The sequence below is a fragment of the Suncus etruscus genome, chromosome 12 (assembly GCF_024139225.1).
Source record: "Suncus etruscus isolate mSunEtr1 chromosome 12, mSunEtr1.pri.cur, whole genome shotgun sequence".
In the NCBI taxonomy this organism is placed as follows: Eukaryota; Metazoa; Chordata; class Mammalia; order Eulipotyphla; family Soricidae; genus Suncus; species Suncus etruscus.
The window spans coordinates 15482775-15496986 of NC_064859.1; the positions used below are offsets into that span (position 1 = coordinate 15482775).

Sequence of the window (14212 nt, forward strand, 5' to 3'; positions counted from 1 at the left end):
ATTGTGACACAAAATCTAGTAATTATGTTGTACTTCCCTAGATAATTTGGGGTAGGTTATGTTATACTCTTTCATATTAATTATTAAACTGAAGAGCATAAAATAAATATTTTACACTAGGGAAACCTTGCTAATAATTCTGAAACTTGAGCATGCATCAGGATTAGCTGAGGTCTCTTAAAATACACTTTTGGGATTACAATTCCATATTTTGTCATTCAAGTTGATTGGAATATGAGAAGCTGCAGTCTAACAATTTTTAAGTTTCTTTGACATTAGGTGGCCTAGAAACCACAATACATTTTATCTGTCTGTCTGTCAGTCTGTCAGTCAGTCAGTCTGCCGCCCTGCCTGCCTTTCTTTCAGTCTGTCTGTCCTGTCTGTCTGTCTGTCTGTCCTGTCTGTCTGTCTGTCCTGTCTATCTATCTATCTATCTATCTATCTATCTTATCTATCTATCTATCTATCTATCTATCTATTTTATTTTTGGTGGGTCTCATTTTGCTAGTGCTGAGAGATTCATTCTGCTCTGCACTCAGCAATCAATTCGTGGTAGATCTGGAGAATAACAGGGATTGAGCCTATTTGGCTGCATGCAAGTCAAGCATCTTTCCTACAGAGACTACTCTCTGGCTCCACAGAAATCATTGCAATTTCTTCAGTATAACAGCTCCTCTTCTATGTAGGGGCAATACAAATCATATTTTACACATTTTATTTTGGGGACTATATTTTTTTCAAAATTTTTCCTAAATCCTTCTAACAATAAGTTGTATATAATTTTTATTATATTACTGAGAGTGGCTGATTTACATACCAAGTTGCAGTCTTTAGTGGAATATTTTAAAAATCCCATTTCACTAGTGAGGATTTCTTTCTTCCACTAGCTGAAGCAGAAGGCAACAGTTAGAGAATAACCATTTTCCGGGATAATGGTAAGCTAAATAAGGGGCATATAAATTTTTAAGCTATTGTAGGAGAAGAAATAATATAAGTTCTTTCCAGGATATTTGGCCTGGAAAAAATTCCAATGATTTAGGATAATAAAAACTAGATAAAAATACTCAAAAGCCAGTTATTTATCAAGAACCACACTTTCTCTCTAACACTTTCTACCTACATAAAAATTCTAATTCTATGTGAGCCCTTAACTATCAAGGAATGCAGGTGCTAGGCATTTATAGTAATGTAACAAAATATAATACATAATCTCCACTGGAAATTATATGCATATATTTTCTTAGAATTGTAAGAAATAATGCACGTACATAAAACCAGTAGATTTATAAATTATAAAGTTTAGATGATTATGATGTGTAAATGAGTTTCATGAATTACAAGAAATGTTCCATGTTGGTGGAGGTTGTTAATTTTGAGGAATGGGATATATGCATGGATAAAAGGCATATATGAGAAATCTCTGTATCTCAATTGGTTATAAACCAGAAAATGTTCTAAAAAGATGTGTAAAAATAGATCTGGCAACTAGTAAGGGTTGAAGACACTGTGAGAATTTATACTAACCAATTAGAAGAAAGGGATGTCAAATAAGACTTGGAAAAAAGATAATGTTGAAAGCTAAGACATAAAAATAAATCCACACTAAATGGAGACTTTATTATTTGAACTTAACCTGGACTTGAACTGTGTGTCTTAGAAAGAATAGAAGTTTTCTTAGAAATGAGTAGAATTCTTAGAAAAGGAAGACCGTCTGAATAAGAAAATTATTTAGCAGAAATAAAAACTCAGGGGAGATTCATTCAGTGTATAAACCAATGGACATGTACCCAGGAAATAATGCCTGTTATAGGAATAATAAAGTATTTTAAAAAAACTTTGTCAACAAGATTTTGGAGATGTAGCAAATGTATAAATGCAGGGCAATGATGTCACCAAAACCTAATGACAAAGTCACCAAGGGCAAAATATACCTTCAGAAAGAATATTCACAGAGTCCTGAAAGCTATAAGTGGGAGTTAGCAACAAAAACCTCTTCTGGTGAGTATTGCACTAATATGACTTTCAGGGACTGACCTAAAAAAATAGTAATCATCATATAATATGTAGTTCCTATATTTTAAAGGCTGTGTTCATGTCTCAGGCAGCAGAAATTCTTCCTGTGCTTCATAGATCAATTTTACCTTCATTTTAAGCACCTTAGGATTTTCTCTTTTGCACACCAACTGTACGATGCTTTACAAAATGACTGTCAGTGTCAATAAAAGGACTGTGCCAGACCAGACAATATCCAGTTTAATTATTCCCGTGTTGTCTCTAGTGGAGGAGAGAAAATGGTTGCTCTCGGACTAAGTCCTTTTTTTTAATTTAGGAAAATGGAGCTCTGGTCCAAAATAGGACCCAGGAGATTAGATTCATGATTGAAAACCTGGAAGCTGGACCCACACTTTCAACCATGCTGTCAAACTCTGAGAGTGTGATGGGTCCAGTGATGCACATATTTACTGCTGTAGTCATCCAAGTTGGGAATTCCAGTTACCACCAAGGGTTGGGTGTGGAACCGTGGCTGGATGGTCCAAGGCCTTTTTTGCCCAGCACCATGTCCAATGTCAGTACTGCCCAAAGCTGCTGGACCAAGATGAGCCATTAAATGCTTCCTGACAAAAAATGCCAATGAGGAGGCCAGAGTAAGAGTATAGCAGTAAGGACACTTGCCTTGCATGTCTCTGAGTAGGATTCAATCCCCAGCATCCCATAGAGTCTCTCAGACCTGAGTGCAGATCCAAGAGTAAATCCTGAACACCAATGGGTGTGTCCAAAAGCCAAACAACAATGACAAAAAAAGATGACAGCTATCCAAATCTGCATTGTACTATCAGAGTAAAGAAATCAAGGACAGTGTATCCTTTATTTTTGACTTCATATTTCATCTTTTTTTCCCTGCCTAAAGGATCATAGGTTATATATTTATAAGAAGCTTTCACACCCAAATAAATACAGTTTTCATGGGCACTGGCAAATACAACTCCCTCCTTATTCATGACCCAATTTTTTCAACATCCCTCTATCTCGCGTATCATTACATGAAGCATATTTTATTCTGCCATCATTTCAAGTTAAGAAATCCCTTTGTATCTCCCTGTCTCACTCAATCCTGGGGAGATTAAGCTTCACACTGAACAGGCCACTTTCTAAGAGCTGTGAGTTTTGATCATTAGGGACATTAAAAGCATCCACTCCTTAATACCCAGATCACCCTTTGACTTTATTCTGCTGTAGAAACTAGCAGAGACGTATCAATGTATAACAGCTCTGTGCTGGAGAGGACACCATAATTCCTCCTTGTAAAAAGCACACTCCACTTTTTAATTGCCATAGTAAATCTCATTAAAGACACGATTCTTTGGTTCAGGGGAGGAAGAAAGATCACCAGGCAAGGTACATTTCTTTGCAGTAATATTTTTCCTTTATGGCTAGAATGATTCCAGAATGCAAGCACAACGTTATTTTTATCATGACCTTTTTCTGGACTCTGTACCTTTCCCTAGAGTGTTCCATATCCTTCTCTATAAATTCAAGGAGACACAAGTCTCCGCTATTAATCTCAGAGTGAAGTTTCATAATCTGGACATATTATAGTCCTTTATTTAATTTTCCCCACTCAGCTTCCCAAAACCTTTCAAAACTACACCACTAACCTCTGACTTGATTAGTTTTCTTTCTGCTTCAACAACTGAAGGAAGGAAAATAAAACACAAATGTAAACACAACGAAACATTTGCCTCGCACTATTGGTCAACACAATTTTTAATATTAAACTATCCAGGATATAACATGAATCTGAATCCAAATAAAGAATCTTGAGAAAGAGCCTCATTTCCTTATCAAATATTAAATTATTATTTTAGACACTCAGGCTGTCAAAGAAACAGCACAGAAAATTCCCATCTCACTTTCATAATCAGTACCTTTTTAGAACAGAACTGAATAATAATGACAGTGTGTCTTAGACAATGATGAATTTTTAACTCCTCTTTAGAAGTGAACAGTTGAGAGAAAAGAGCATGTTTCAGGCAACATAATGCTTAAAATTAAATCTTAAGTACCAAGGGTGAGATAAGGTGGGGGGACCTACACTGTTAGCTGCCAATTATTACTAACTTCTCTAGGGAATCTTGCAACTGGAAAATTTCACCAGCAATGACACTGAACCATTTTTCTCTGAGAAGAGCCAGAATTGCACATGAAAATGTAGGTTGGGAGTTTGGTTGCCAGTCACTGTCAGTGCTAGCTATTTCCAACCACTGTGTTATTTAAATCATATATGTCTCAAAATGTAAAAAAAAAAAAAATTGACCCCCAAAATTTAAGTAAAGCTTGTAAGAGATAAGCAGCCTGCATAAAATATCTGTTCATGGGGATGGAGCAATAGCACACTGGATAGGGCATTTGCTTTGCACCTGGCTGACCCAGGTTTTATTCCTGGCCTTCCATTTGTTTCCCAAGCAACCAGGAGAGTAATTCTTGTGCACAGACCAAAAGTAATTCCCAAACATCAAGGTGTGTGACAAAAAAACCAAAACAAAACAAACAAAAAATATATGCTTATTTTAGGAGAACATCCAAATATGTTGATGGGGTCTAGATAAAAAATATTTTGTAGTTCTTGGGGCTGGAGCAGTGGCACAAATGGTAAGGCGTGTCTGCCTTGCCTGTGCTAGCCTAGGATGGACCACAGTTCAATCCCCTGGTGTCCCATATGGTCCCCCAAGCTAGGAGCGATTTCTGAGCACATAACCCCTAAGCGACATTAGATGTGGCCCCAAAACCAAAAACAAACCTTTTTTTGTAGTTCTTATACAATAACTAGGTAAATTTGGAGTAGCAAATCATAAAAATGAATTAAAAATGTATCCCACCATTTTCTTCCAATTTCAATCAAATTTATTATATAACTTTAAAATATGGGGTGACTGAGATAGTACAGGATTAAGGTGCTTTTCTGGCATGACACCGACTCAGTCTGATCACCAGCATTACAAAAAGCCTCCAAGCACTGCCAAGAGTTACTCCTGAGCACTGCTGGGTGTGATTCAACCCCACTCAAGTAAATAAAATTAAGTATCTTCAAGATAATAATTTTAATCATATTTTAATATTTTTAATATATTTTAAAGATTTTAATCAGGGCTCGGAGAGATAGCACAGCGGCGTTTGCCTTGCAAGCAGCCGATCCAGGATCTAAGGTGGTTGGTTTGAATCCCGGTGTCCCATATGGTCCCCTGTGCCTGCCAGGAGCTATTTCTGAGCAGACAGCCAGAAGTAACTCCTGAGCACCGCTGGGTGTGGCCCAGAAACAAAAAACAAAAAGATTTTAATCATATTTAAATCATTTAAAACCATTTTTAACCATATTTTTAAATATATGTAGGTAATGATTCTAAAATGTTGAAGAATCATTAACTGTTTCACTTTCTTCACATATTTTCTTACTGAACAGATGGTTATTATTTATTAATACCTAATTTTACTATTTTGTAGGAATCTGATCATTTTGTTAGCAAGTTCTTTCACAGCACTGTTACTGAGGAAATAAAATCCACCTAAGTATAAAAATATCGGCTAAAGTACTGTGGCTAGGAGTACTACCACATGGCTTTTCTTTTGTTTGGTTGTTTTTATTTTGGGGACCACACTCAGTGGTGATCAGGGATTAGTCCTGTCTCTGAACTCAGGGGTTATTCCTGACAGTACTGGGAGTCCATATACAATACCAAAAATCAAACTGAGGTCGAATGCGTGTCTCACCCACTGTGCTCTAGCATGGTGAAACCCAACATGGTTTTTCTTGCATGCAGCTGACACAGGCTCATTCAATACCCCTCAAAAAATATATTCTTTTTTAAGATTTGCCAGAAGTAATCCCTAAGCACAAAATCAGAGTCATCCCTGAGCACTGTTGAGTGTTGCATAAAAGTAAAAAAGAAGGAAAAATTATATATATATGAAAGGTGTTTCAAATTTCAGAAATTAATACTCAGAGTTGGGTAAACTTCCCAATTGGGCTGTGCATCTGTTTGTTGAGTCAATGTGACTACAAGCCAATGTGAACAACCTGAACATAAACACTAACAGAAAGAAAATTCACCTGAGAAAAACTAGTCAGAGTTCTTGGAAATATCACCGAGTGAGAACAAAATCCTGTGACCCTTTGAGACTAGTTGAGTCAGGTAGAGGTGTAAACCATCTCTCAAGGAATACTGGATTGACGTATGTGCCGAAGGTCACCTTGTGTTTACCTCAGACCCACTCTAAGGAGCCCCTAGCATACCAGTCAGCCATGGGTTTATGGAAGTCAGGAACTTATATGGAAGAAAGTTTCCACTAGACCTTTCCCCTCCACCACCTATTATTTTTTACTTCTGAGGTCAATTTGGTACCATTCCACAGACTAAAAGATTAAGTAAGAGTTGTAGATGATTTGGTTGCTGAATAATAATGAGAATTAATCTGTATAACTCAAATAAGTAACAATCTAGTCAACTGAGGTTTTTTTATTCCCTCACCTACATTTAAATAAAGATTCCATCACATGTCATTTTACTGCCTTTCTGCATTAAGGAAGGCTCAGTACTTCCTTTTGGGTGCCTTCTTTGGTGATCTCTACAAATAGAGTAGAGATAAGTTTATATAAAATAATAAAAGGTAGCAGATTCATTTATAGTAACTTTCCATGACATACAATATTCTCTATCTGTCTTAATTAGCTATTCTGACACAGTATTTCCTCTCAACAAGATTTTTCAGCCTATATAGTTTAACTACATGTTCTCACATTATGTCTTCAATGACAATTTATCTAGATATTATAAGTCAATATGGTTCAAGAGTGAATTTCTACAACCTAAGGACTGCCATTTACAAATGTCTGAATGATTTGAGATAAATAAAATGAAACATACTCAGATATGGAATATGAACTACACACATAATTATTTGCTAGATTTTATTCAATCCAAAATGGAACAGAAACAACTCAGTTCATAGCTAAATATCACAAGCAGTTCTAAATGGGAGAAACACAATGTTACTTGGATCCTTGTTATGCTTACTTATTTTATGACTTATTTCCAGTACTTCCGATATTGACATTCAACTATTAGATTAGATTTATTTTTCTTAAACAACAAAAGAAAGTGAATATATGAAGTCATGGTCACAAGTCACAATCAAGTGTGTTGCACCCATGTTTCAGTGACCATTTTTAATTCTGATCCAAATGATGCAAGATTTTCTTTGGCTAAAGTTTAGGAACCTGAAAAGAGACTTAATAGCAGTACCCAGACCTTCCTAGCAATATGATGGATCATTCACTTCTGATGACAGGTGCCGCTGTAATTTGACACATATTTCCATACTAATGTAATGTGACAATATCATTATGTTTGCTATTTTCCATGTGACTGTAACCTATTTATCTTCCCCAGTGTGACATTAAATTAGCTAACATGGTTGGAATCTATTCAGCAGCACAGGGACAAAGATAAAAAGGTGTTGTTAGCTGATAGTGTATAGGGTGTGCATATACACATGAATATGTGATAGAAGAGTCTTCCACAATACATTTTAACTCTCAATTCAAGCCTAACACAAAGCTTTTGCTCAATGGGTGGTTATATTAAAGAGAAAGTTTACGACTGACCACAATTTGTTCTAAATTCAACACTGGTGTTTTAAGAAGAACTCAAGGAAATAAAATATAGCCTCAACAGTCAGGAAATAGTTTCCCTAGAAATTAATGGTTTCAGTAGAGTTTGAGGATGAAATTATATTTTTTTAAACAGAGGTAGTGAAAAAAATGTGTTCCAGGTGAACTAGATACACTCCCTGTGAGATGTGCGGCTACAGTGGAGGAAGGTGGCAAAGAAGAAGGTGAAGGTATTGAGGAGGCCCTGAAATACTGGTAGAAGAAGGTAGACATGAGTTAAAGGGTACTGCTGAAATGGTATAATCAGAAATACCCATTACTGGCAATATTTTTAAAATTGTAAATGGCTATGATAAAATTTTAAAAAACAATAAAGTATGGGGTTGGAGCAATAGTACAGCTGGTGGGGAGGGCATTTTATTTCATACAGCTGACCCAGGTTTTTTTTTTTTTTTTTTTTTTTTTTTTTTTGGTTTTTGGGCCACACCTGGCAGTGCTCAGGGGTTACTCCTGGCTGTCTGCTCAGAAATAGCTCCTGGCAGGCACGGGGGACCATATGGGACACCGGGATTCGAACCAGCCACCTTTGGTCCTGGATCGGCTGCTTGCAAGGCAAATGCCGCCGTACTATCTCTCCGGGCCCTGACCCAGGTTTCATCCCCAGAAACCTACCTTATTTGCCTGTGTATAAGACTACTGGGTGTATAAGATGACCCCCTACTTTTGCAGTTAAAACATAGGTTTAGGCCTATATTTGCTGTATCAGACAGAACATTCCTGTGCTGCAACTGTATGTACCACAGTGAGCCAATCACAACAAGCAAAGGTTCAAAGGTTCTACTGTCATAGACTTCCTCTGGCCAATCTGAGCAGGCTTTTTACAGTGTAGATTCGGTTCCAGAACATTGTCTAATTTGCATGCATAAAAAGCCTGCTTGGATTGGCTGAGTTAGAGAGACGGTCCGAGCAGCCTTGCAGTGATTGGTGCAGAACAGTGTATAATTTGCTTGCATAAAAATCCTGCTTGGATTGGCTGAGTTAGAGAGGCGGTCTGAGCAGCCTGGCAGTGATTGGTGCAGGATTGAGTTGGAAAAATCGTTTTGTGGCAATATTCAGACAATTTTCGTTTAGTGGCATATTGAAACATTTTTCGGGATATACTCGGCATATAAGACGACCCCCGATTTTCGGTTGACTTTTTTTTTTGTTTCAAAAGTCGTCTTATGCTCTGGAAAATACGGTATATCAGACCACTGCCAGGAGTGAGTACAGAGCCAGGAGAAACCACTGAGCACTGTCAGGCATGGCCCAAACATTAATTAATCATTCAATCAAATAAACATTTAAGGTGCATTGCATGTCTATATCTAAGTTCCAGAGTCGACAGCACTGTAAACATGAGGTCTAAACTATAACAAACAAACTCAAAACTGTGCCTTTCTAGAAAGAAGGCTGGAGTCAGGGAAGGGGAGGGAACCTGGAACATTGGTGGAGAGAAGTTATGAGATTAGCCTGAGAATAATATTGCCGGAAATTTAACCATAGTGCCTGAATATTGGTAAAACTTTAATGCAAAAATAACATATTTTTATAAAAAGAGAAAAAATGGGTAAGAAAATTGAAGAGTATGATGTTTTTCTGTCAACCACAGGTTAGTGAGTTGAAAGGAAGACATTCTATAGACAAGGTTCTGACATAGGGAAGTCTGAAAATCAACGTGAGGGTGGGACCAATGGAGGTTCTTGAACTCCAAAGTCACTAATTAGAAGAATAGTGCTCACCACTGAGAATTTAATGGGAATATTTGTTCAGAAACCATGCTCTGTGTTAACAATTATTTATTATTATTGAGTATATGCAATTGAATTTATACAAAAAACAGTGCATGTGAAGAAAAAAAATAAAAAATGGTTAATGCCATTAGATGATCTTATAACATTATAGGATTATAATAAGCCTGCTAATAAACTGGCATAAATACAATTCCACTTAGGAAGAAGAAAGAAAATATTGTGACGAGTAGGGGGGAATTAGAAAATGCTATTTACATATAACCTAGAGATAAAAAGAATTTTATAAAGATGCAGAATGAGGGGCAGGAGCTGTGGTGCAATCGGTAGGGCGTTTGCCTTGCACGAGCTGACCAGGAGGGACCACAATTTGATCCCCCAGCATCCCATATGGTCCCCAAAGCCAGAAATAATTTCTGAGCACATAACCAGGAGTAACCCCAGAGCGTCATTGGGTTTAGCCCAAAAACCAGAAAAAAATGCAGAGTAAATGAATGGATAAGGAAAAGATAGCAAACAAGAAAAATAACTAGGTGATTACTACTAAACTTCCTAAAACTAATAATGGGCACGCGAAATCTGACAATAGGAATAAAAATTTGAAAAGTTGAGCTTAACCCTTCCATCACACACACACACACACACACACACACACACGCACACACACACAGGCACACACTTTTCTCTCCTTCTTACTTCTCCTTCTCCTGCCCCCCCTGCTTTTATTAGAAGGTGATAATTTTTTAGACAGTTAATTCCCAGACAAAAAGATTTCATAAATACCTCTTTAAAAGTGGCCTTTGGCATAACTTGGCCTAAATGCCTTCTTTTTGGAGCGATTTCTTTAGATTTATTAATGAGTATGATTTATCCAAGATAATGCTTACAACCTTAAACACTCCCATTGTTAGACTGTTAATTATATCTCTAGGTGCCGGAAGTTTTTTCTAGTGCTGTAGCCTACTTTATTGCTAGTCTCAGAGAGATGTTATTTGGGATGCATTATTTTTTTAATGAGGGGAAGGTTAATTTGCAGTAAGTTTCCCTTTAGAAAAAGTTTATTCATTCATTTTGTTGTTGTTGTTTTGTTCTCTATGTAATTGAAGACTACAGTCACAGAATTTATAGGTCAATACCTAAACTAGAAATGAAAATTTTATTCCAAAATGAAATGCTTCAAGTAGTCGCCTTTCTTCTTTTTTTAAATAAAATCAAACACTAAGCAGAAAAGGTGTTTGTTAGCAAAAATCTTAGGAAATAATACTAAATATGTTTGAACAACTTAAAGAAACACAGCAAGATGCTATTATTATTATAAAAAGTGAGAGCAATGTACAATATTATTTTTATTGCCTGATGAACTGCATATCTTCATGTAGCAATCAGTGCTACACAAATTTTAGATAATATAAAAATCTAAAATTTACTTTTAAATATTGACTTGTGCCTATGGATATTCTCCATCAAAATTCTAATGCACAAATCAAGAGACCATTTTATATTTTTACAAGAACCTCTTCATGGTAATGATTTAGTCAAAATATGTGTATTCTGAGAGCCCTTCAAAATATTATTGCTGAATCGTGAAAAAGGTTAACCTGGAGACAATTATCAAATGCATTTACCCTATTTACAGTAAAATAACAAAAAGCCTTATCATTGTCATCAGCACTACTATCACACAAAAGCCACATTTATATAATTTTTAATTAATTTTAAAAATGATTTAGAAACAGTATGCAACTTAAGGTAATATAGTGATGTTTTTTAGGAAGTCTCAAGCAAATATAAATGTGTGTGTATATATATATATATATATATATATATATATATATATATATATATAAAACTATATTCTTCATACTGACAACTGTCTAACAGCTAAATAGATTCTACTCTGTGGACCATGGAAACCAGACAAAGCACAGTTTGGACAAAAAAAAAGATTTTTTGGAAAAATGAAAAACATTTTTATGCAAAACTGCTATCAGCTTCCACATGTAGTCAGTCATACATCTGTCAGGTTTGTAATAAGGATCCAACATTTGCCATAATAAAATCATAGCAAATCAACAGCTTCTAATTGCCCATGAAAGTCAGTTTGTTATTTTCTGTGATAGAACATTAAAGAGAGTGAGTCACCATTTATATACAAATATACACATATGTGTATCTTTATTTAAAGCAATATATTTATTCTTAACTTGCTTTGCTTTATCCACACATACTTACTCATTTTGTGGTTATTTATATAGCCTTAAGTGGAGCTATTCTTTGTAAGTGTGATTTGATATACAGAAATAGTATTTGCCAATATTGGGTGATGTGAATACGTGCTGAGTGCTTCATGTTTTATGTGATTTTTAAGTAAGATATTATTTGTTGGCTGGGGTCAAAATACCCTCCAGTGGAGGAATCTTCACAGATTTCTTCCAGGGAATATTTCATGTTTTGTTTATTTCTTGTATTTTTCCATATTTAATACATTGGGAAAAAATGGAAGATATCTGGTGAATTTTACAATATTACTGGGATGCAATTTTCAGTTCAATGGAATATGCCTGGCCCTATGTTCAAATTGTGGTGCACAGATTAACTGACTAGAACAGAGTTACAAACAAAGGTCAAAATAAGCAAACTGAAGTCTTTCTCTTAATTCATAAACAAGTCCAACTTTTGCCTGGAAAGCTAGAACTTCAATTATTTCCGAACCTGTCCAATCACCATAGAATTTTCTTAAAGATTGTGCCATGTACAACAATAAGTCAGGTACTATTTTACAACTAGGAGGTTGTGTCAGAATTATATTTTCAATATAGCAGAACACAGTACTTTTTGGAGGAAATGTTCTCTATCATATTGATAGAATGCTATATAGAAGAATTTATTTGAAGATTAAAAATAAACATGTAACTTCATCCCGAATGTCAGTTCTTTTCCCCAAAATCCTTAGTCTCATTTGCTATCGCTTACATTAGCCTTTAGCAAAAACTTTCTAAGTGAATGCTGGGATATTTTTCCCTCCTTACATTGGAAGGTTAAAGAAAAATACACACACTCATGTATAAATATAAAGGAAAGTTTTGAAAATATGAAATTAAACACATTTTCTTAAAAGCAAAAGGCAACTATGAATATACGTTACATATATATGCATGCACATATATACATATAACATTTGGAAGTGGATCACTATCTACTAAAACTATCATTTTTAATATATAGGCCCACAAAATGAAATGTTACTTAATGCACGAATAAGAAGTCTCTTTCAAATGTGAGGGAAAGAATGTCACATACAGAAATTAAAAGAAAAATTATTTTCAACAAGGTGACCTTTAGCCATGAGGACAATAGTACAATTAGTTACATGCCAAAGAATCCATATTATCACAACACTTGGCTAATGGCATCTTGATTAATATTATTTGGGAGGGGGCACCTTTTCAGTAGAAATAATTGCTTCTAATTCTAGCAATGAAACTTTGTTCCATGCAAAATATGCTTTGTTTGAGACCCTCACTCGAGATCAGTAATAGGGAATGGCAATGACTGGAATTCCCACTTAATGCCAACTTACGGTCATTGCACAGAGGCCCACTGAAGGAGGTCATACTGCAGTCACAGCTGAAGCCATCCCATTGCTGCAAGCACACACCCTGGTTTGAGCAAGAGTCCTCTTGGCAAGTTGTGCTGGGTCCTGCAAAACAACCCCACAGAAATTTGTTTTCTTACCAAATAACCCACAAGTTGGTCAACACATGAGCTTGGGTCACAAAGAGTAGTTGCCAACACCTCAGAGTCTATCACCAAACTCGTTTTGCAAAGTCTGATTTCCAACCCCTGAAGTAGAAACAGAGAAGCCCACTTAAGAAGGTTAGGCAAAGTTTCAAGACATGACCACCCTACGGTTCAGTCAGAAAAAGGAAACACCAATGAGGAAAAGTAAGCACTTTGCTTCTAGTATGGTTGTGGGAACAGAGCAGAGAATCTCATTCCATCCTCAGTAATTCTCCATCACCATTGTGGTTTTCGAAAGCGGCGTGGATCTCCTGAACTTATGATCAATGATAGAGACGCCATGAGAAATGAGTTTATAACGGAATGAGATTGAGGTAAAGATCAGCAAAATATAACTGAAAAGAGCTATGCAAAAATGATCGAGAGGCTCTGGAAGTTTCACGGCACAAACTATGATAAAATTATGATTGTTGGATGTTTTGTATAGGTATGTTGGCAAGTATCAATTCTCATGCTTGAACAAATTCATGCAACGAAACATAAAATGTTAAACTGTTAAATGACATGCCCCCATTCGATACACGAGTCAAAAGAAGGCTGGTCTATAGCTAGAGAAATCTTAGTAGAACACTGAGAAACGAAGACTCCAAAAGGGATGGTCAAAGCACTAAAGGCAATTACGAACTCTACAAACATATTCAAGACTGAAAGCCTTTGTTTAATCTAGGCTAGGAATGAGGTTTCTTGCACAATGTTCATGAAGGGGGACATTCAATCTGAACCCAAACAACAGTCATTGCAAGAAAGGTTTAAAAAAGTGTGATTTGTGGAGATTGCTCTATTTATGCTGGGGTTTCAGTCTTGTTATAGACACACAGGGCGATCTACCTTGCAAGTCAGCTTTCATCAATGCAACTTTGTCAGCAAAATTAAAAAAAGCAAAATATATTAAATGTTAGTAAGCAGTACTGAAACAGGGCCAAAACACAAAAATATTTGGATTTAAAAGCATGCG

The 14212-nt window shown here is 36.0% G+C and overlaps 1 protein-coding gene across 21 annotated transcripts in view; it reads right to left on the reverse strand.

Moving 5' to 3' along the window:
- NRXN1 (neurexin 1) overlaps positions 1 to 14212 on the reverse strand; it is a 1163035-nt gene that overhangs the window by 575814 nt on the left and 573009 nt on the right. For all 21 annotated transcript variants that reach the window (XM_049784303.1, XM_049784319.1, XM_049784318.1 and 18 more), the window contains one exon: positions 13037 to 13156. In XM_049784303.1, the coding sequence (XP_049640260.1) occupies positions 13037 to 13156 (120 nt within the window). The remainder of the gene's footprint in view (positions 1 to 13036; positions 13157 to 14212) is intronic.